Source organism: Meriones unguiculatus, chromosome 21, assembly GCF_030254825.1.
Source record: "Meriones unguiculatus strain TT.TT164.6M chromosome 21, Bangor_MerUng_6.1, whole genome shotgun sequence".
NCBI lineage: Eukaryota > Metazoa > Chordata > Mammalia > Rodentia > Muridae > Meriones > Meriones unguiculatus.
The window spans coordinates 1,000,021-1,020,678 of NC_083368.1; the positions used below are offsets into that span (position 1 = coordinate 1,000,021).

Consider the following 20,658-nt stretch of genomic DNA (forward strand, 5'->3'; position numbering starts at 1 on the left):
AGGCCCTATCCAGAGAGGGTGTGATAGAGAGAAAGAGAGGACAAGAAAGCAAAACCACCAAAAAGTTGACTGAATTTACACTTAAATTCCCACAACAGGGAGCTTGTCAATGTGTGAAGCAGTCACTGTTAGGCAGTGTCCAAGGCCCTCCTCATCCTAGTATGCTGCTGTGTAAGATCCAATGGGGTGGCAGAGCTGAACAGTGAAAATTGGAGATGAATGGACTCTCTGGCCTAGACATCCCTCCTGCTAAGTTCTGTGGAGAAGTAGACTTAATCATTTTATTTTATTTTATTTTATTTTTTGGTGAGACAGGGTTTCTCTGTGTTGTTCTGGCTGTCTTGGAACTCACTATTTAGACTGGGATGTCCTTGAACTAAAAATCCCACCTTCCTCTGCGTCCCAGTGCTGGGATTAAAGGCATGCACCACCAGTCAGCCGATTTGATATTTTAAAAATAAATTTACCTTGATTTAATGTTTGTTTAATCATTGAGGCTTATAAACTGGAGTCATCTGAGGTTGGCTTTACAAACTCCCTGAGGAAAAATCTGGCCAGGATAGGGTAGTGTCCCCCTGAAAGAGCAGGGTTGGGGGCCCCTGTGGTGCAGTAGAGCTACCTGAGCAGTGCACAGGGGTGGCCTGCTTGACTGCTCTGGCTCTGAGGAAGAACAGTTACAAAGATGAGCATCATGGAGGTTGGCTGTGGGCTGTGTGGTGGGTGGCGAGGTTGGGGAAGCTCCTTACTTTTGCTTGTATGGCTCCTTTCCGGTTGAAAAGTATGGCCTCATTTAAATACCATAGCACCAAAGTGGGGATTATTAGAGCTTCTCAAAAGACAGGGTCTGCAAGAAGGAGGGCTGGCTGAAGGAGCTTCCTTCTGCTCCTTCCTTCCTTCCTTCCTTCCTTCCTTCCTTCCTTCCTTCCTTCCTTCCTTCCTTCCCTCCTTCTCCCTTTCTCTTTCTTTCTTTTTTTCATTCTTTCATTCTCTCTCTCTGTTTTTGTTCAAGACTTTCACCCTGCTCTCAGCTGTAGAGAAAGCTGGCATCTTCTAACCCCCTCACTGCAGGTGACCCCACTTACCACATGCATTGGAGGTTGTAGCCGAAGCCTCTGGCTCCCTGGGGAGCCCTGTGCCCTTTCACTACTAGCCTGCCTGGCCCAGGTTCGTCTTACATTTTTAATGTTTCTCTCACCTACTCTGGAAGGGTGTGAACCCTGCCACTCCGGAGCCCCACTGCTTTTCTCAGGTCTCACTGGGCCTCTTACTGGGTACTGTGGCCCACACCTACTTGTCCCACTTGACGCATGACACACGGGCCCCAGGGCAGCTTCGACGCTGATTCCAGGGATCTCCGCATCCCGCAGCCTTTGTTCTCACCCCTGATTCCTACAGGAAGCCTTCCCAGTTAAGCTCTTTACTTCTTTGCAAGTTCTCATAGCAAGTATGGTTTGTATTGTTCAACTAATTATGCTTGTTCCACAACACTGACTAGAACTGGGCATGAGCAGTGCTCTTGTCCCAGGAGCAGGGCCTGCTGTTAGAGAGCCTCTGTGCTTCTCATCTGTAGCCCTTCCAAGGGTGTGAGCATGTGTGGATAGGGAGGTGGTTAGCTGGACGGACAGACAGACAATCATGCTGAGTATGTTGTTGGTCTTATCGTAGCTATACTGCTACCTCAGTCACTAGGTAGGTAAATGGGCACGGAGACACGCTGTCAGGTAGCTTCAGAGGGTATATCCGGTCAGCAGTGACCCACTGTGTTGTCTTGACAACTTCAGCTACTCTGTCAGTCTCAGCTTCTAGGTACTATTATGAAAGCATGATTGTGCATAAAGGAAAAATGCATATTTGGAAAAAATTATGTTTCTTAACCCATTGAGTAAATACTTGATGAGGAACCTGATGAGGAACTTGATGAGGAACTTGATGAGGAATACTTGATGAGGAGCCTGGCAGAATGAAGCTGACCTGAGACAGAGAAATGGCCTTTTGGGCTTTTGCCCTCATGGAACAGGTAACTAAACACATTAAATTCAAATACTATTCAGTGTATGAAGAAAACAGAAAAGAGAAATGCAGTCAAGTATGCCTCTGGATGGGAAAGAGAGAAAAGTAACTCTGGCTTGTGTGTCTGAAGAGTTAGTATTGAACTGAAGTCTCAAAGGGGGCGGGGTAGTCGTCCAGTCGTCCAGTGTGGATCTGCAGAGACAGCAGACCGAAGTGCCCTGAAATGGACCAGATTTGACGTGCTCTGAAAACAACAACAACAAAAAAAAACACACTGGTGGTGGAAAAACAGAAAAACCATGGCAGGGTAGAATGTGAGAGCAACTCAAATGTTCATCTGTGTGTATTCAGACACACTTGTAGCATGTGTAAAAAATAAATACATTGTAAGAATGAAAGATAAAACAAAAAAAAAGAAATACAGTAATCATATCTACAAGTGCTGTATAATCGGAGGCTTCAGGAAATCCTGAACAAAACAGCAAAGGGGCCTGAGAGCAGGTGTGGGGGCTGGTCTTGCCTTGCTATCCTCACCTCTGAGCACACTGCCAGCACAGGAGGATGCTTGTCACTGCTGGGTGAGTCACAGCGTGAAGTGAGCGATAGCTCACATTTTATTATGTTCTTGCTTGGCTAGAGTTTACTCTTACTTTTTTTGCCTGTTTCATTTGTCATTCCATCTGCACTCATGTGGAAGAAAAATGACAAAATGTAAGGAAGCTATCTAAAGGTCTTTAATAAGAACCAAGAACTAATCCCAGCACCTGGGAGGCAGAGGCAGAGGCAGAGGCAGAGGCAGAGGCAGAGGCAGAGGCAGAGGCAGAGGCAGAGGCAGAGGCAGAGGCAGAGGCAGAGGCAGAGGCAGAGGCAGAGGCAGAGGCAGAGGCAGAGGCAGAGGCAGAGGCAGAGGCAGAGGCAGACGCAGACGCAGAGGCAGAGGCAGAGGCAGAGGCAGAGGCAGAGGCAGACGCAGACGCAGAGGCAGAGGCAGAGGCAGAGGCAGAGGCAGAGGCAGAGGGAGAGGCAGAGGCAGAGGCAGAGGCAGGAGGATCTCTGAGTTCAGGACAGCTAGAGCCACATAGTGAGATCCTGTCTAAGGAAGGAGAAGGGGAGAGAAGAAGGAGGAGGGGTGGGAGGAGGAGAGAGGGAGAAAGGGAAAGAAGGAGGGGGAGGAGAGGGAGGAAGAAGAAAAAAGAGGAGAGAAATTGGCACCAACACACTTACTTATTTATATAATATTTATGAAGGGAGAATGGGTTCTAGTGTTAAACTTATTTCTTGGTGCACACCCTACCTGTGGTTATTGCAATAAACCTGTGTGATTCTTTAGATGAGTTCTTTAGGATCCTGAGTATTAGGAAATACATTAATATATAAATAGCCTTTAGCCAGAAAGATAGTACAAGTACAAAATTCAATTTGTATGAAGTCAAATAAATCCATGACACTGAATCATGGTTGTGAGGATTTAGTTTTAAATCTTAAATTGCTTTCTAAATTAAATCAATTAAAGATAGGGTTGACTGTTTCTATTGGAAAGCCCAAGGAACAGTGTAAATTAACAATGAGATCATGGGTTGGCTCTGAAGCTCCCTGCTGTGTTCATTTTAATAAACTGTCTTATTTGCCTGGTGTGCAGCTGGGGTTGAGACCTCAGCAAAGTCACTTTTATGTTCGAAGCCACAAAAGGGGAATTGTCACTCACATGTAACAAGTGATTTTATTTTTAAAAAGTCACATGCTTTAGACTGCTTTTTCTGGGGAAGGTGTCTAAAAAATTATCTGCTTCACTCTGAACATGTAAGGAAATTGAAATGGTGTCTATTATTTGCCTGACTGCACAAGATTTAATTAGTCTTCCTGAAGAAGGAAAAGTGTGCTTCTAGAATTAGAGGAATCCACCTGAGGTTTGGGAAGGATGTAAGCAGAGGCCGCACAATTGTGTGTAACTCAGGGACAGGTCAGCTATGTACCGAGTCCATCTGCTCTTTGCATAGCCTGAGCTCCTATTGAAGCTAGAAATAACTTTCTGTGCTTGACATTTAGATGAACATTCAGGGGGTGAAATCATGCTTTGTCCTCAGCTCTGCAACACATTTACGTTGGGTTCTTTGTAGGTCAACTTAGGGGAAAGTTGCTCTTGTGTTTGCCTACTGCTGGTGGAGCTGTGGGACATGGTTGGGTTTGCAAAAAGAAGCAAATGCTTATCAGCTCCTCGGCCAAGGTTTCAGTTAACAGCCTTCTGTGCCGCCCCACCCCCACTTCCGTTAAAGTTCAACCATTTGGATTTTGAGTGTGGCACAGCCAGGCTGTGATTGATGCCATCAGACCCTGAAACTGCTTTCCAGGAGGTGGCCAGGAGAAGGAAGCGCTGCTGAGCCCAGCACAGCACCCTGCATGCTGGGCTGACCCGAGAGATGCCAGCACAGAAGGCAGGTTCCTGAGGTTTACCTTTTATGGGATCAGGCTGCCTTGAGTCTGAGCCACTCTGGGCCTTCTGTGGAGACCTTTCTCTTTTAAGAGCATTAAATCTAAATATCTCCCTGTTGAACTCTATTGGCTTTTAAGGACCTTGTGTACAGGGTGATTGACTTTTATGGCTCCTCCAAGGATGACTGAGTCTATTTATTGCCAGTGAGCATCCGTTATCTCATTGGCTCTAGATGACTAGGCTACTTAAGTGGTCCTTGTAAATAGTCATGATCTGTTGCTCTAGCTCTCTTAGGTCAGACTTGGAGATGACAGACCATAATTAGCTTTTCTTCCTAGCTATCATTGACCCTCAGTGAATGACATGCAAATTAGCAAGCCAGTCATGTAGGAAATATCCACCAGAACATTGTCTTCTCTTCTACTAGGCAGACCTATAGATGGAGTCTGGAGTGATGGTGGATTACATCAGGGAGATCTTTGTGAAATGCAGGGCCAGAATTAGGGACAACCACTAGTTCAGCAGAGTGAGCATTTTGTTTGCTGATACAAAACTGCATTCTGGCCTAGATCATCCCATTGGCAGCAATAGAACAAGTCAAGTGTGCCTAGAAAAGGACGCCTCCTTCCTGACCATCACATCAGTGGTCATGTTGCTACTTTAATCTTTAAGACACCAGCACGTATCTCTCACCCCATCTCACCCCTGCCTTCTGTGGTTGCAGGGCACAGAGCTTGCATATTTGTGTTGCTGAAGCCTCAGGAAACTTAAGATGTTTGAAAACATTTGCTGCTTAAGTGAATGTTAAATAAAATTTCTCTGTCATTTAGGGACTCTCCAAGGTAGCATTTTCTGTTACTGTGACTGTTATGGACAGAATATTTCTACGCTGGAAGTTTGGAAGATGCATCCTGCCTGCCATAGTCTTCATTACTCAGGCATTTGCATCTTCAGTTGATCTCACCCCCCTGCCCCCAGGCTTCTTTAGATTCTGTGAGGCCCCTGCTCAAATCTAGAGTATCTGTGGCTTATGTTTCACTAGTTTCCTCCAGGCTGAGGACTTTGTTCTGCGGGACCTCTGCTCACACCTCTCTTGTACTCGACCACTGTATGATGGTCATTGCTGAACACTGGTTGCATTCTCCTTGAATTGTTAGCTTCTGTCTCTTTCTAAGATCCTACACCATTTAATGCATTGTGTGCTTCACTGTGTGCTTCCATGGATACTTATAGACTGAATAAATGAATGAAAAGAATGAATGAGTGAAATGAATGTATATATTTAAAAGTATCTTTTCTTTACTTTTATAATATATAACATGATATTACAGGGTATATAAAGAGCAAAGTAGGGAAATTAAACTATTTATTATACAGTTATTCTTTCCCTTCCTGTGCGCACGCACCTATGCCTGTGTCTGTGTACAAAGCCGCTAAAATTTATTGTACACCATGCCTGTAATTCCAGCTCTAGAGAGCCTTAATCAGGAGGATCACCACAAGTTTAATACTACCCTGGGCTAAAGAGGGAGCTTCAAGTTTCAGGTGACCTTGAGCTGCCAAGGGGACCCTGTCTCAAAGACAAACAGATGGGAAAACATTTCTTTAACACAAATCCAATGTCTCTCAGAGTACCCACACATTAGATCTCTAGACGTACAGTGAGACAGAGTACCTTTAGTATTTGTTTTCGGGTTTTGGCTAGAAAGGTGGGAGCTAGTGGCACAGCTGGCAAAGTTGTTGTAATTAGCACATCATTGAAACTTGTCAAATGTCCTTAGACACCCCTGATGGGCAGAAGGAGGAGCTCACAGGTAAAAGGATGTGTGAAGAGGTGAAGCACTGACAATTAGATGCCTGGTGGTGTAAATTACTAAAAGTCTACAGGGTACCAAACAGATCAGCCTGGTACCTAGGAAGAACTCTGTGGCCTTCATTTTCCTTCAGGGCAACTCTAGGCACTTTCACAGAGGCACAAAGGTTTTGACATCCATCAAAAGTGGGCTTTTGATGGGATAACACTTTTGAAACTTTGTGTTACACATAATTATATATGTCCCGGTCCACCCCTGTCCCTGATACCCTTCCTCCTAGTTCTTGTCAGTATTCTTTGCTCATTCCAATAAAAATCACTATTACATAGTGTCTATATTAGTTTGTGTCACAATGACCAGAGCACCTGTTAGAAACAGCTTAGTGGAAGAAAGGTGTTTTGTTTTTCTTTCTTTTCCCAGAGTTTCAGAAGGTCCCAGTGCATTGTGGGTGGGAGGCATCATGGTAGGAGTGTGTGGCAGAGGCTGTTCAGATCAAGGTGGACCTGAAGGCAGAGAGCATGCCAAGAGCCAGGGGCTGGCTATATAACATAGGACCCAGAGACAGAGTTCCCAGCCAGGCCACTTCCTAAAGCTTTCATAGCCTCTAACAGCACTCATCTCTGGGGGAATTGTAGATGCAAACTATGAAAATGCCATCTTTTGGCTGTGACCCACCATTATGTAGAACAGGGTCATTTTTAGCTCATTTACACTCATCCTCTGTCTTTACCAATCCTTTACAGTGAAACTTGTTTTTTATTCTGTTAATCAAATAGAACTCTCAAAAACTGATTAGAGTTTCTGTCCTGTTGGCATCATGTCATTTCTATTGTATATTTTTTGTTTGTTTGTTTGTTTTTTAGCTTGAAGGTTTTAAAAGTTTTTCTATTGCATTTCCTGATGCCACATGTTATAAGATGAGGATTTAGTTTGTTCAGAATCTTGCTATAATTCCCAGGTTGCACTGGTCCTCATGATCCTCCTGACTCAGCTCCCTGACTGCTGGATTATAGGTGTGTGCCACCACTTCCTGTTAACAGGAGGAGGTTTATGCTGTTATTTAATCCCTCCTGTTTCGTTTCTTGCCTTTGCCAGCTCCTCTTCTTCACTAATGTGGAGTAGGTTAGCATTTAGATTTTCTTTTTCAGGGAGAGGGCTTGCAGGCACTTTAATGGGACCATTGAACATGGCAAGTATTGAGTGACATGTATGAGGCCCCTTAGCTGGTTAATGCTACTAGAGGCTGAAGTCGGGGATTTTGACTTGCAATCTAGTGGGATTCCTGTAAGTTCAGTTATCTAATGCTTAGTGAGTTCTTTGCTAGGCATTGTATTAGGTGCCAGGTCATATTAAATAATAAGAAATTATTCCAGACAGACCTCACGCTCCACAGTCAAGGAAGGAAGTTTTACAAAACATAACTGGGTTTCAATGCTATTCTATTAAAAAAGAATAGTTATCTAATTATTATTATTTTTTATCCTGCAGGTCAGAAGTTAGGGAAAGTTATAACTAGAAGTGTCAACTTCTTAGATTAATTGACTAATTTAGTATGTGGGTGTGCCTGAGTGTATGTATGTGTGCCACGTGCATCCAGGAGCATATAGAAGCCAGAAGACGGTCTCAGATCCGCTGGAACTGGAGTTACAACAGTTGTGCACCACCGTGTGGGTCCTGGAAATCAAACCCTAGTCCTCTGCAAGAGTAGCAAGTGCTCTTAACTGCTGACACATTTCTGTAGCCCCAGAAGTGGCGATTTTAATATACCAAGAAAATAACCTAGTTAACTCATTTATAGTGATGTGCTTTCTAGACAGTCATTTAAATTGTCTATTTCAAGTTCAAATATCAAAGCAAATTGTTTAGAAGTTTACAGCCATATAATGTTTTGTGCATCTGGCAGGATTCTATGGGAGAGTATTGAACAGTTATCAGTTGTCCTTATAGGTTTGTGTAGGATTTTCACTTCACATGCCTGCCTGCCTCCCTCTTTGAAGGTCCTCTGCATGGCAGTTTGTGAACTTTCTTCTTTTTCTGCCTCCTTCAGATTTTCATCACAGTGAATTGCTTGAGTACAGATTTCTCCTCCCAGAAGGGCGTGAAAGGACTTCCTTTGATGATTCAGATTGACACATACAGTTACAATAACCGCAGCAATAAACCCATCCACAGAGCGTACTGCCAGATCAAGGTCTTCTGCGACAAGGTGAGTAAAGACAAATTTGTCAGAAAGGTTCTGTTATGGCTAGATGTTCTTTTTAATGACATTTCTCCCTTGTCGCTGTTCTCGGCCAACCACAGAGACATGGCAGTCTTTTATTCTCAAGTCCTGTTAGATATTTAGGGAGTCACCAATCCACTGTCCTTTGTCTTGGCTCTTGCTGTTTTCAGTATTTTTACCATTAATTTAATGACTGGCATTGCCCTGGGGCTTAGTTCTCTCAGGCTGATAAAACAAAATACCTGAGGCTAGGTGGTGTGAACAATAGAAATGTACTTTCTACGGAAACCTCAGCGCTATGAGTTCAGTCCCTGTGAGGGACTTCCTGGCTGCCGGTAGGCATGTTCTTTCCTTATGCTCACATGGAAGAAAAAGAGAAGAGCTCTCCTGTGTCTTTTCACGGGACACTGTCACATCAGGGATCAGCCTCATCACCTCACCAGCGTTAAGGGCTTCGCTTCAGCACATGATGGGTGAAATGAGGGAACCTTCAGTTTGTAGCATACTGTGCTTTGGTCCGAGCATGCAGCTGAGATGACAGATCTGGAATATCCGCTGGGTGTAGACACTACTGTAGAACACACATTGCAATCTTGGCCATTTGTTGAGTTGCATGGGGCCTCACCTAGAACTTTCAGGACTAGAAACCTTGCCTACAAAATAAGTTCATCATTTCTTACACAGCACACAGTGCTTTCATCTCCATGATTGCTACTATAAACTTTAACAGAATAGTTAGAATAAGAAAGCTTCAACCCTGAAGGTCAGGTACAAGAGATGGTCACAGGTGTGAGCACATGTACTGATCATTTGACAGCCTGTGTGAGGTCAGCCTCTGTGAGGGCAAGTAACGGAGCCTAAGGTACTCATTGGAAAGCACCAAGGGGCCTTCTGAGGACAGGGTGTGAGGTGGGCTGGGGGAAAAAATTCTAAAGACCCTAGCTGGCTGGTGTGTGCAAAGGGACTGACATTGCTATGTTGTTTTGCATGAGAAGTTACAATGTAAAGCCCTGATCTAAGGGGAAAACCCTGTTCTGGGAAAAACTGGTAAGAGTAAAATCAGCTACTGGAGTGGGCAAACAGGTGGCCGGGAAAGAAAAGCACAAAAGAAAATTAAGATAGGAAGGGACACTCTCCTGGTTAGTTTTTGCCACACAGCTGGAGAGTTTTCTCGTAAGAGAAGGGCCAACCGAGAAAATTCCTCTAGCAGATTAGCATGTGTGTAAGTCTAAGGAGCAGTTTCTTGATTGATGGGTGATGTGGAAGGGCTTAGCTTACTAAGGGCTTAGCTTGCTAGCCCTGGGCAGGAGATCCTGGGTATATAAGAAAGCAAACTGAGCAAATCTTGAAGAGCAAGCCAGTACGAGACATTTCTTCATGGTCTCTGATTCTGTTCCTGCCTCCAGGTTCCTGCCTTGAGTTTTTCTCCCTCAGTGATGGCCTGCACCTGTAAGAGGAAGTAAGCCCTTTGCTCTCCAGGTTGCTTTTGCCGTGGTCTTTATTGTAACAATAGAAAGCACACAGAAATGTCTATCTATACTCTGTATTTATATACAGAGTAGGCCATCTTATAAAACAGAAGACTAGGGGCTGGCTCAGTCCTAAAGAACACTTGCTGCTCTTGAAAAGGACTCAGATTCAGTTTCCAGTAACTGACAGCTTTACAGCCATTGGCAACTCCAGTTTCAAGGGATCTGGTACCCTCTTCTGGCCTCTGTGGGCACCAGGCACTCATGTGGTGCATGTACACATGTGCAAACAAAACACTCCCCAAAATAAAATGAATAAACCTTAAAGCAACAATAACAGTGCGCTTCTTTGTATTACTGTGTGAACATTTAAGAAGAGGGATTGTAGGTTACAAGCCTCAGGGGAGAACTGTCCTGGCTTCTCATGTTGCCCAAAGTGACTCCGAAAATAGCCCCCCCCCCAAAAAAAAACGCATTTCATTAAAAACAAGATTAAGGTCAGACCAACTTCCTTATGAACAGTGAATGAACATCATGAAGCTACTACCACCCAGCAGATGAAAAACAGCCCAATATCTCAAAGTGAGCCAATGAATCTCGCTAACAGGAAGCTTGAAAACCATGTATATGAAGAATAGACCTATGCTTGAGCTCAGGCAAGAACTTGCAATAGAAGCAGAAGTATTCCATAATGTACGAGAAGCAGCTAGTGGCTAGGCCAGTGACAGGTCATAAGGAGGTGCAGGTGGGAAAACAGCGCAGAATAGAAGGAAATTATAAAAGAGAGGAGTGAACATACCACATACAAGAGCTAGAGATGACTGAATATTTGTAGAACAGTGGTCATTGAGAAGAACAAACCAAGAAAAAAAAAAAACAATAAACTCCCAAGCAACAGAATACAACAAATGCAAAAATGGTACATCAGAACCATGGGAGAGTGTTTATACCGTGCTGGGGGAACTGGCTCAGGAAAACAATATGAAACAACAGCTATCAGATGGGCAGAGTGGCACACACCTTTTAACCCAGCACTAGGGAGGCAGAGGCAGGTGTGTGTCTGTAAGTTTGACCAGCCATGTCTATGTAGTGTGTTCCAAGACAGCCAGTGAGACTCTGTCTCAGGGGGTTAAAAAAAGAAAGCATAGCTATCAGACTTTGAAAAGATGAAAACTATTCTTTGGGCATTTAATTAAAGGAAAATAAATAATTAGAAGTGAATAGGGATATTTTTATCATCAAAAATTTCAACAGTAATACTCTATCAGGAGAAAATAGTTATCTGAATAGAATAAAGTAAACCAAGGACTTTTTTTCTACCCAATTAACTCCAATGTAAAGAATATAGAAAAACACAAACTTCAAATAAAACATAAACGACAATATAACATCCCAATTCTGGTGAATATTCCTTCTCCCTAAATCTAGTAGAGAATAAACTCTAGACATGGAATGTGAAAGCACAGGTGATATGCTGATGGAGGGCACACAGTTATCTGTAAATCGGAGAGTGCAGACATCCCTCACTAGCCATCAGTGTGGCCTACTACTACTACTTAGTCATAGGATGACTACTGAAAAGCTCAATAAACTGCAGGGAAATGGCTCAGTGGATAAGAGTACTTTTTATGTAAGCACAAGGCCCTAAATTTGAATCCTTACCACTAGTATAAAAATCTGGGCGTATTGCATGTGCCTGTAACATTGGGATTGTTTCTGAGGCATGTGGGTGTCCAGCCACTCACTGTAGCTTAAATGTCAAACTTTAGGTTCAATGAGAGACCTGTCTCAAGGCAATAAGTCAGGGCATAATAGAGGAGGACATTCCAAATGCTTCTCTGGCCTCATAACACACTGAAGGACACTTGCACACAACACACATACATACAAGTGAGGTAACAAAGACAGTGTAATCTCACTGGCTGCTTATAGGTATACACTGGTGACTACTTCAGATTAGATGATGGAGAAGAGAAATGAAAAGAGGCCCGTAGCTAATTCCATGCTACCCTTCATTCTTAAAGCTACACCAGTCTGTTTTAAATTGCCTGTTATAGCAATGAAATAGCACAGGGAGGAATGTGTCCCTGTGAGCCAAGAGAAGTGACAGCAGAGAGGAAATGGTTAAGAGAAGATAATAAAAGCCACTGGAATTGCACTGTAGGCACAGCTGTATAGCCCTTATAGAACCGAGGGACAGTTAGGTAGCCTCCAGAGCCCAGAGGCCATTTGACGCAACACTCAGTGAGTACATACACATGGGTCAAAGGCACTTGGCTGGACTCACGCAGCAGAGGAGCTGGGTCCAGACATAGATCTGTCTCAGTTCAGACTCCTTGAATCAATAGCTAACTTTATACACTGAATGTGAGAGTGACTACTGATCATTCAAAAAACCCAAAACTAAACAAACACACACACAAAACCCCAAACTTGTAGGGAGGAGAGTATTGCACTGTGGTTGTGAGCCTATGTCATAGAGGAAAAGAGGCTTTAAGGGATAAAATGGGCTCATTATACCAGTTGTTTGCCAATTAAAAAAAAAACAAACCTATTTTCATTCAGTTATTTTTCCTTTCAGTGAGAAAGGATGAGAAGGGGAATGTGTACGTTCCCTACCTGCCCCAAAGCTTTGTTTTTGAAGTCACATGGCGGGGCCTTAGGCTAGGAAAAGGTGGTTGGAAAAACCATTTACTTGTATGGCTATGATTTTAAACATTGAAAACCCAGAATGGATCACTCTCATGTACGCTTTGCCAATAAGAAAGGTCACATTCCTAATAGTTCCTGTTTTAAATGCCCTAATGAAGCATGATGGATTGGCATTTTTTTTTCAAGCAGTGAGTGATGACATAGGTTTCTGTATATTGCAGTGTTAAGGAGTGGGGAATGTCAAGAAACTCACATGAAGAAGAGTTTTAGGACCTTGTGGATGGGTTAACTGTAATTGCATCAGCTGCATCAAATTTGCCCTCTTAAATGAAATGGACTTCTTCCCTAAGTGTAGAAGTAATGTTTTCTGGAAGTTTTGGTGACAAGTACTCCTAGGAAATAAAGTGATGCAAGATCTTGGTGGAGGCAGATCTGTCTGTACTGAATGTGTAGTGCTTTTTTGGGTCTTACTGAAATCACAGCTTTATTTAGAAATGAGAATGACAGTTCCCCAAGAGTGTATAATGTGTTTCTAGTTCCTGAAAACTATACTGCACATATATAATTTTTTCCAAAAATACGCTTAATTCATTTTATGATCTTGTATAAAACCCCATATGTGGTAGCCACAGCTGGAGCCTAGGTCCTCTGAACTCTGGTGAGGGTTTTCTCAAGGTGGTCCATGAATTCCTGATGAGGTTATTTGATGAACACAGTCTTTCCCAGAGGTTCCAGGATCAAGAAGCTGTAGGACTTGGAGATGGCATGAAAGGTGGCCTTGATGGAGTTGCCCAGGGTGGCAGTGCAGCCCTGTCTTATGTTGGCGGTCATTAATACTGGCTATACTTAGCAGCTTTCTGGACACAGGAGCAGAGATGATGCCAGTGCCTCTCGGTTGGGGGGGACTCAGCAGTGTGGAACCACAGCTTCCTGTCACTCTGCATGGAACAATGTGGGGCTTGCCAATCTTGTTTCCCAACTAGCCTTTCCATACAGAAAGAGTGGAAAGCTTGGCCAAGATGATAGCCCCTCGGGTTTTGATTGGCTATATCCTTGGACCACTTAATACCAGGGCCAACATAACTATTCTAGTCCCCAATAGCAACTAAAGCCTTGAACTGGGTCCTCATTGCAGCATCTACCCTGGCAAGATCTTCAGAATCTCATCTTTTGGGGATGCTCTCAGGAAAAAGCTGATGGTCTAGGATTCCTTAATGGGTGGGGAGAAGAGGTAAATTGTCTCCAGGAATTCTATTTTCAAGTCCTTGACCAGGTGGCCCAGCTTGGTGACAGGGATCCACTCCTTGTCTTTGGCTTTACCTCCAGAAGCCTCACAGCTTCTATTATAACCTCAGTCCCCAAGGCTACTGCCAAGTCCTCTGCAGAAGCTGTTGTGGCCTTCCAAGCCTGGACCAGAGGTATTCTGTATCATCCACTGTTTGCTGTTTTCCTGAAGAGGAGGATGATATAGATAATTCTTAAACAATTCTTTCTTGGCTATTCTCAGAAATAGCACAAATAAAACCATTCTTTAAAAGTAAAATTTCTTGGGCTGTACCCATTTTTATTGGTTACTTTTCTCGTGCTAAGATAAAATGCCATATGGGTCCAGAGGGTTGAGTTTATCATGGCAGGTGAGGCATAGCAGTGTGAAAGTAAGCATGAAAGTAGGAGCAGGAAGATGAGATGCAGGCATAGTGCAGAGAGAGAAAGTGGAGTGAGGTTTTAAACTCTCTTAAGCCCACCCCCAGTGATGCACTTTCTCCAATGAGCCTTTCTCCAATGATGCCAGCTTCCCAGGAATCACCACCAACTGGGGACCAAGTGTTTGCATACCAGGCTCTGGAGAATGTTCTCATTCAGGTCATTGCACTATCTGTCTGAGTTAGCCGTCTAGCACTGGGATAAAGCCCATGACCAAAAGCAGCAGGTGGGAGAGTGGGCTTGTTTCGTCTTATTCTTCCAGGGCACATCACAGAGTGAAGGCAGGGAAGGAGCTCACAGCAGGAACCTGGAGGCAGGAACTGAGGCAGTGGTTATGAAGGAGAGCTGCTTACTGACTTGCCCTGCTCCTGCACACCCCCTCTCCCCGGCTTGCTCAGCTTGCTTTCTTAGATCCAGGAGCCTGTGCCATGGCCGACACCACTGCCAGCAGGCTGGGCCTTTTCTCATCCATCAAGAAAATGCTCCACAGGCATTTTCTCAGTTGAGATTCTCTCCTATGACTTTAGCTTGTGTCAAGTTGATCAACAAACAAATAAAACAAAACAAAAACACAGCAAACTAACCAGGGCAATATTCAGCATGATGAGTGTTTTTCACATGACACTAATACTTAAAAATAACACAAAATTTGACAATGAAAAAATAATTTGTATAATTTTGGGATGTGTCTTGAGTGAACTATAATTTATAGGGGTAGATAATACATATTTGTATGGAATACTGAATTACACATAGCTTCCAACACATGGCAAAGTGCTCTGTATGTATCTAAGAAAAAATGTTGCCATTTCCCACTCCAAACTTGAAGTTGGTTTGAGCAAGGTGTTATTGGGGGCATTTAGAATTGATTTCTCTTTGTTTAAACACAAAGGCTCTACAAAAATCTGTGTTATTTTGATGAGTTTTTTGTAGCCGGTGTATCTATATTTCTCTATGTTGTCCCTCTTGCTGTGGATTTCCATGGCCTGTAAGTATCAATGACACCTCAAAATTTAATGTAAAATAGCATAAGAACCGCTATTTCTTTGGTAGTTTTTGGTATGAAAGGTGCATTGTGATTGTCTGAGTCCCATCTATGGAAAACAGCAGTGGCCCATCCTTCAAGAACTCCCTCCAAAGCCATGGTGCTCTTGCTGAACCCAAGTCCCCACTGTATCCTAGTCTTGTCTGGCTTTCTGCTCTAAGTCAGTAAGACCAGTAAGAGTCAGTGTGACCAAAAGTGTATTTGGTTTGTCTGAAGGGTGCAGATTACTGGGTGCTTTATGTGGTGTGTGTCACTGTTTCCTAAACAGACTGCAAGGAAAGAGACTGTTAACATGGACCTAGGAAGCAGGTTTGGCTTGGTGTCCTGTGAATGTCACCTGTGAATTGTGAATTCATGGTGTACTTGAATTCTGCTGAAGCCAGAATGGAGGAAGCTGTGCTGGATGCCTTTCTGGGATCAGGAGAGGAAAACAGGTTAAGAAATGGCCCAAAAGAAATATGAACAGCAAATGATGCTGACACCAGGGGCAGCTGATCAGGTAGTGGAGCAGGAGAAGGCCTTGAATTTGGCTAATAAGAAGTCAAATTACAAAGAACAGGAGCACAGAAGTGAGTGAATGCATGTTTCTCCTACGTGGTAGAGTGAGCACCATCTCTAAGCATACAGGGAAATACGATAATTTCATGTGCAGAGTGATCCCGCATCTTTGTGTGGCTACAAAAATGCCCCCTTTATTTCTTCCTGTGATGATTTTTGAAAAAATTCATAACCATAGGCAGAGGAAAACTTGCCCTGGGAAGTGGCACTTGCCTGAAAGCTGTCTGTGCCTAGGAGCGGACGCCATGGGCCAGTGCTTAGGCTGCTCTATTAATAGCACTGAGCTACCCAGCAGGTGACACTGGGCCAGAGAACTCAGCCTGTTCTTTCCCCATGGATTCAAAAGCCAAGTTCATGGAGTAGGCATGAGACAGGAAGAGGCAGCAATCCGATGAGCTGGCCTTACAGGTCAGAATGTAGCATGAAGATCTGTGAGTGTTCTCATTTTGCTGAGGCAGGAGGCTTCCTGGCTTCCTCTTCCCATCTTCATGCTGTGTGTGAGAGAGAGAAAGAAAATGAGAATATTCTTTTATGCTCTGAAAACATACCTTGCTTGGTCTCTGTTTTCCCCATCAGGGAGCAGAAAGAAAAATCCGAGATGAAGAGAGAAAGCAGAATAGGAAGAAAGGGAAGGGCCAGGCCTCCCAAACCCAGTGCAACAACTGTAAGTCAACCCCTCCCCAATGCTGATTGTAGCCAGCAGGGTCCTTTGAAGAGACAGAAGAAGCTGGCTACAGGGGAAGGTACGAAGGCTCCAGGTGTGGCCTGCTTTGCCCCTACAGTGCAGACAGGGGCAGCGTTGACATGGAAAGCAAACAGAAGTCCTCCGCGGTACACACAGGACAGCTGGAAGTGGAGGAGCCTTCTACCCTCATTGTACTTCCCAGAATCCCATGCTCTTTTTGTTTATTTGGGCCTGGGGAAGGGCATTTGAAGCATAATCTAGGCTGCTGGGAAAGCTTTGGGGGAGGATCATGAACTTGGCTGACAGTGTTCATGTGTGCATAGCCCTGTTCTGTGGTTGTTGTGGTTTCGTGCAGCCTCTGACGGGAAGCTGGCCGCCATACCTTTACAGAAGAAAAGTGACATCACGTACTTCAAAACCATGCCTGACCTGCACTCGCAGCCCGTGCTCTTCATACCAGATGTTCACTTTGCCAACCTGCAGAGGACTGGACAGGTACTACTTTTGCTCACAGCCTCCTACTGCCCTCCTCAGGGTGTGCTGGTGTGTACGCAGAACAGGCCACAAAAATAAACTCAAGCAGCAGGGGAATGGCAACACAAAAAGTAGGTTTTTACAGAAAACATTGTCTTGGGAGGAAATACTGGCATGCTAAGGCAAAGAAAGGTGTGAGCTGTTATTAGAGCATTGTTGACAACAGGACAGGAGAAAGCTCCTCATCTGCCTGTTCAAGTTGTGGTGTCTGTGAAGCAGACTCGGTCAGTGCACATATCGCCACCTAGTGGTGAGAGGTAAAACTGTTTCATACATTTCATACATACATTTGCCCAGAGGAGAGAAATTAAGATCTTGTCAACAATTTTTTCCTTAGCAAATTAGTAGTTCTCATTGAGTGGATAAATCATTAGTCATCTGAGGGAAAAAGAGTGTTAGATCTTCCTTCAAAAACACAATAGCCAAGTCCTATGGTTATATCTACAAATGAAATGAAGGATTGGAAATCAAATAAATATTCAATAATCATTATGACAGCTTAGTTTTGTGGAAGATTATGCAGACACTGAAATTTAATGATGAAAACTATGCATCCACAGGAGAATTAATTATGATTTTGTTCAATAAAAACTAAAAGGGTACTGGTGTGCTGGGTCTAGCACTCCAGTGCTGACGGAGCTGAACTGGAGCTTGCTCAGGGTTTTTCCTGTGCTAACTGAAGACTGGTCCTCTATAAGGGAAGGTTTACAGAATTCTCGGGTGATGCTGATGTTATTTCCTTTACTCTTTAAGGTTACTTCTCCCAAGGGAGAAATGAAAACTGGAGAAGAAAGAAAAGATGTTTCTTAGCATCAGCCCGAGTTTGTTTTGGCCATACTAATTGGGACTTTAATTTTGCCTCGTTTTGTTTTCTTTTGAATCCAGAATCCTTAGCTGAAAGGATTGTTTTGAGAAATAGGAGCATTATGACAAACTCAAGTCCCCTCACATTCTAAGTGCTGGGACTTGACATCAGCCTGATTTCTCAATCTTGCAGCTTCTCCTTTTTCTGGAGAATGTTTTATATAGTGACAAGGCAGCTGTACAAGCAGAGGATCATGGTGTGTGGGGGGGTTGCATGTGTGCATATGCATGAGTGTGTGTGTGTTTATTTGTTTCTCGGTTCATGATATAATATGATAATAAATATATTCATACTTTTTGCATGGAGTACATTTCTACTAAAATTCATTTTAACATTTCTATCTTGTCTTATTACATAGGAACCAATATATAAGAGGAAAGAATATGAATATTGTATCTTTTCCAGAAAAGACAGCCAGCAAGGCTGTGTGTGTGAGAGAGAGATGGTTGCCTGCATGTGGCACCACTGTCTGGCACTGTCTGCAGGATACTTCAGTTTCTCTAATTCTGATTGTGCTTGCCACTGCTCGTTCCTAATGACACTTGTCCTTGGAGATCTTCCTTTTGCCACATGACCTTTAGAGCATGAAGAGAGTTAATGAATGAAAAACTGAAATAAAAAGAGGAAGATGTGGCTCCCCTTAAAGTGTGGAGATTTTTATTGTATATGTAAAGGACAAAGCAGGCAGAGGGAGGAGTCCAGGCTGAACATGGCCAGCTGACTAAACGGGCAAGGAGAGAGAAGTAAGAAAGAAGCCAAGAGCTGCCACCAGGTTCAAGAGGCAAAGAAAGCCAAAATGGCTGAGTTACATGCTGTTGGAACAGGAAGTCCAGCCAAGAGAGGAGTGTAGGGGAGGGGTTGGGGTGAGGTATGTTGAGAGGAGCCACAGGTCCTGAGGGATGCTGGCCCGATTTGATATGTGAAATAGGCATCCCAGTTAAATATTTGTCCACCAGTTTCTTTGCTGACAGTTTACCCTTACATTTCTGTGGTGATGGGAAACCAGGGTAAGCCCCCTTTGACGAACAAACACCCGGGAGCCAGCACAGCCTTTCTAAAGAATGTGTTTAGATCTTACCAACAGATTTTCTTATTGTCAGGAGCAACATTTGGCAGAGAGCCAGAGTAACCTGATCAGATCAGACCAGCTTAAGCTAGAAATAGTCACATTTCTGAATTTACTTTATAAAAATCTAACACACACACCATTGCTAATCAAATGTATCTTTTTTCCTCTTCACAGATAGTTTGTACAGTCAGACAACTCATTCAGATTTCTGTTTTATCCTGTCTGACATGAGCCTCTTGTTTTCCCCACAGGTGTATTACAACACAGATGACAAACGAGAAGGGTAAGAGCAGTCCTTCATTCTAAGCACATAATGTTTGTTTGTGGGGTGGCAATGCACCTTCCCAGCCTGGGCCGCCCTGGGCAGGAGATGGGACCTTCCTGTGTGCTGTGACCTAGAACGGAGAGAGGGGCAACAGGTGGTCACCTTTTCCTGCAAGCCCATCTTCTGTGCCTTCCCTTTCTCCCTGTGATCTGCCTTTGACTAAATGGTAATTTTGCAAATGTGGCCCATCCCTTCTAGTGCACTGTTTGTTGAAATCTTTCTGATAGCTCTTGCTTCCCATCGTTTCATCTCAGCACAAGATCTGGTTGAGAGTGTAAAAGCCTTTCCTGCTTTCAAAGCTGCCCGAGACACAAACAGCTCCTGAAGCCTTACTCAAGGTGTTGAATGGGGCCTGAGTAGATTGAGAACCTGTTCACTGCCCTGTGGGTTTGGGGTAGGAAGTTGTCTTCTGTATCTTCCAGATGTGTCTCTCTGGCCCCATCTTTGCAGAGAATATATGCCCACCTATAAATGTTTAGGGGCAGCTAACTCTTCAGTGTAGTTTCTTTCCTTAACTCATTTTATATACTCAGAAGCTTGCAGGTATGAAAGGGCTGTTTTAAGGTCACGAGATGACTCTTCTCGGACACAGTAATGTTGGTAGCACATTCTCACGGGGTAGGTGTTGAGCTGCCTTCTATTTGAATATTGCCAGTGACGAATGCTCTCTGCATATGAGGAAGCTCATTATATTATTTCTAAGAGCTGGGTGGTTTCAGCTTTTAGAGTTTAAAGGAGGAAAACTGTACTTTGGCTTATTCTTTTGGAACAACATAGGGCAGAGGCAGGGGCAGATGCCAGAGCTGTTCCTCTGTGGCCTCTACCAGTTAGAGAATGTCATTTAGGCTTCCAGTCTCTTGAATGACACTGCCTATGTTTAGTATGATCTTCTCTGGTTAATTAATTCTTTTTGGAAACATCCTGACAAACATACCCAAGAGTGTGTTTTACAAATCTTCTTAGGGTCTCTCATTTCATATTGGTTAACAGTTGAGATTATCATAGCACGTTCTCTCTGATAACAGTGTTCAACTTCTGTCCATTCACTCCTGCTCTGTTCTCTGGATAAGCCTTTTCCACCCTCAACATTCAAACTTCTATTCTTCCCTGAAACTGTTCTTAGTTAAAATATAATTTTATCTTTTAATATCTTAATTTCTCTCATGGGAGACTACTAAATTTATACAACAACAGCAAAAAAGGAGCATTTTGCCTCTGTGTAGGTTTGTGTACCAGTTGCATGCGTATTGCCCATGAAGGCCAGAAAATGGCATTG

The 20,658-nt window shown here is 43.6% G+C and overlaps 1 protein-coding gene across 1 annotated transcript in view; it reads left to right on the top strand.

Moving 5' to 3' along the window:
• The window catches only part of LOC132649765 (grainyhead-like protein 2 homolog), a 28,621-nt gene extending 11,365 nt beyond the window's left edge, over positions 1 to 17,256 (top strand). Inside the window, exons 3-5 of the mRNA XM_060374200.1 lie at positions 8,303 to 8,461; positions 16,481 to 16,568; positions 16,945 to 17,256. Of these exons, the coding sequence (XP_060230183.1) occupies positions 8,303 to 8,461; positions 16,481 to 16,568; positions 16,945 to 17,162 (465 nt within the window). The 3' untranslated portion in view covers positions 17,163 to 17,256. The remainder of the gene's footprint in view (positions 1 to 8,302; positions 8,462 to 16,480; positions 16,569 to 16,944) is intronic.
• Positions 17,257 to 20,658: the final 3,402 nt, after the last annotated feature.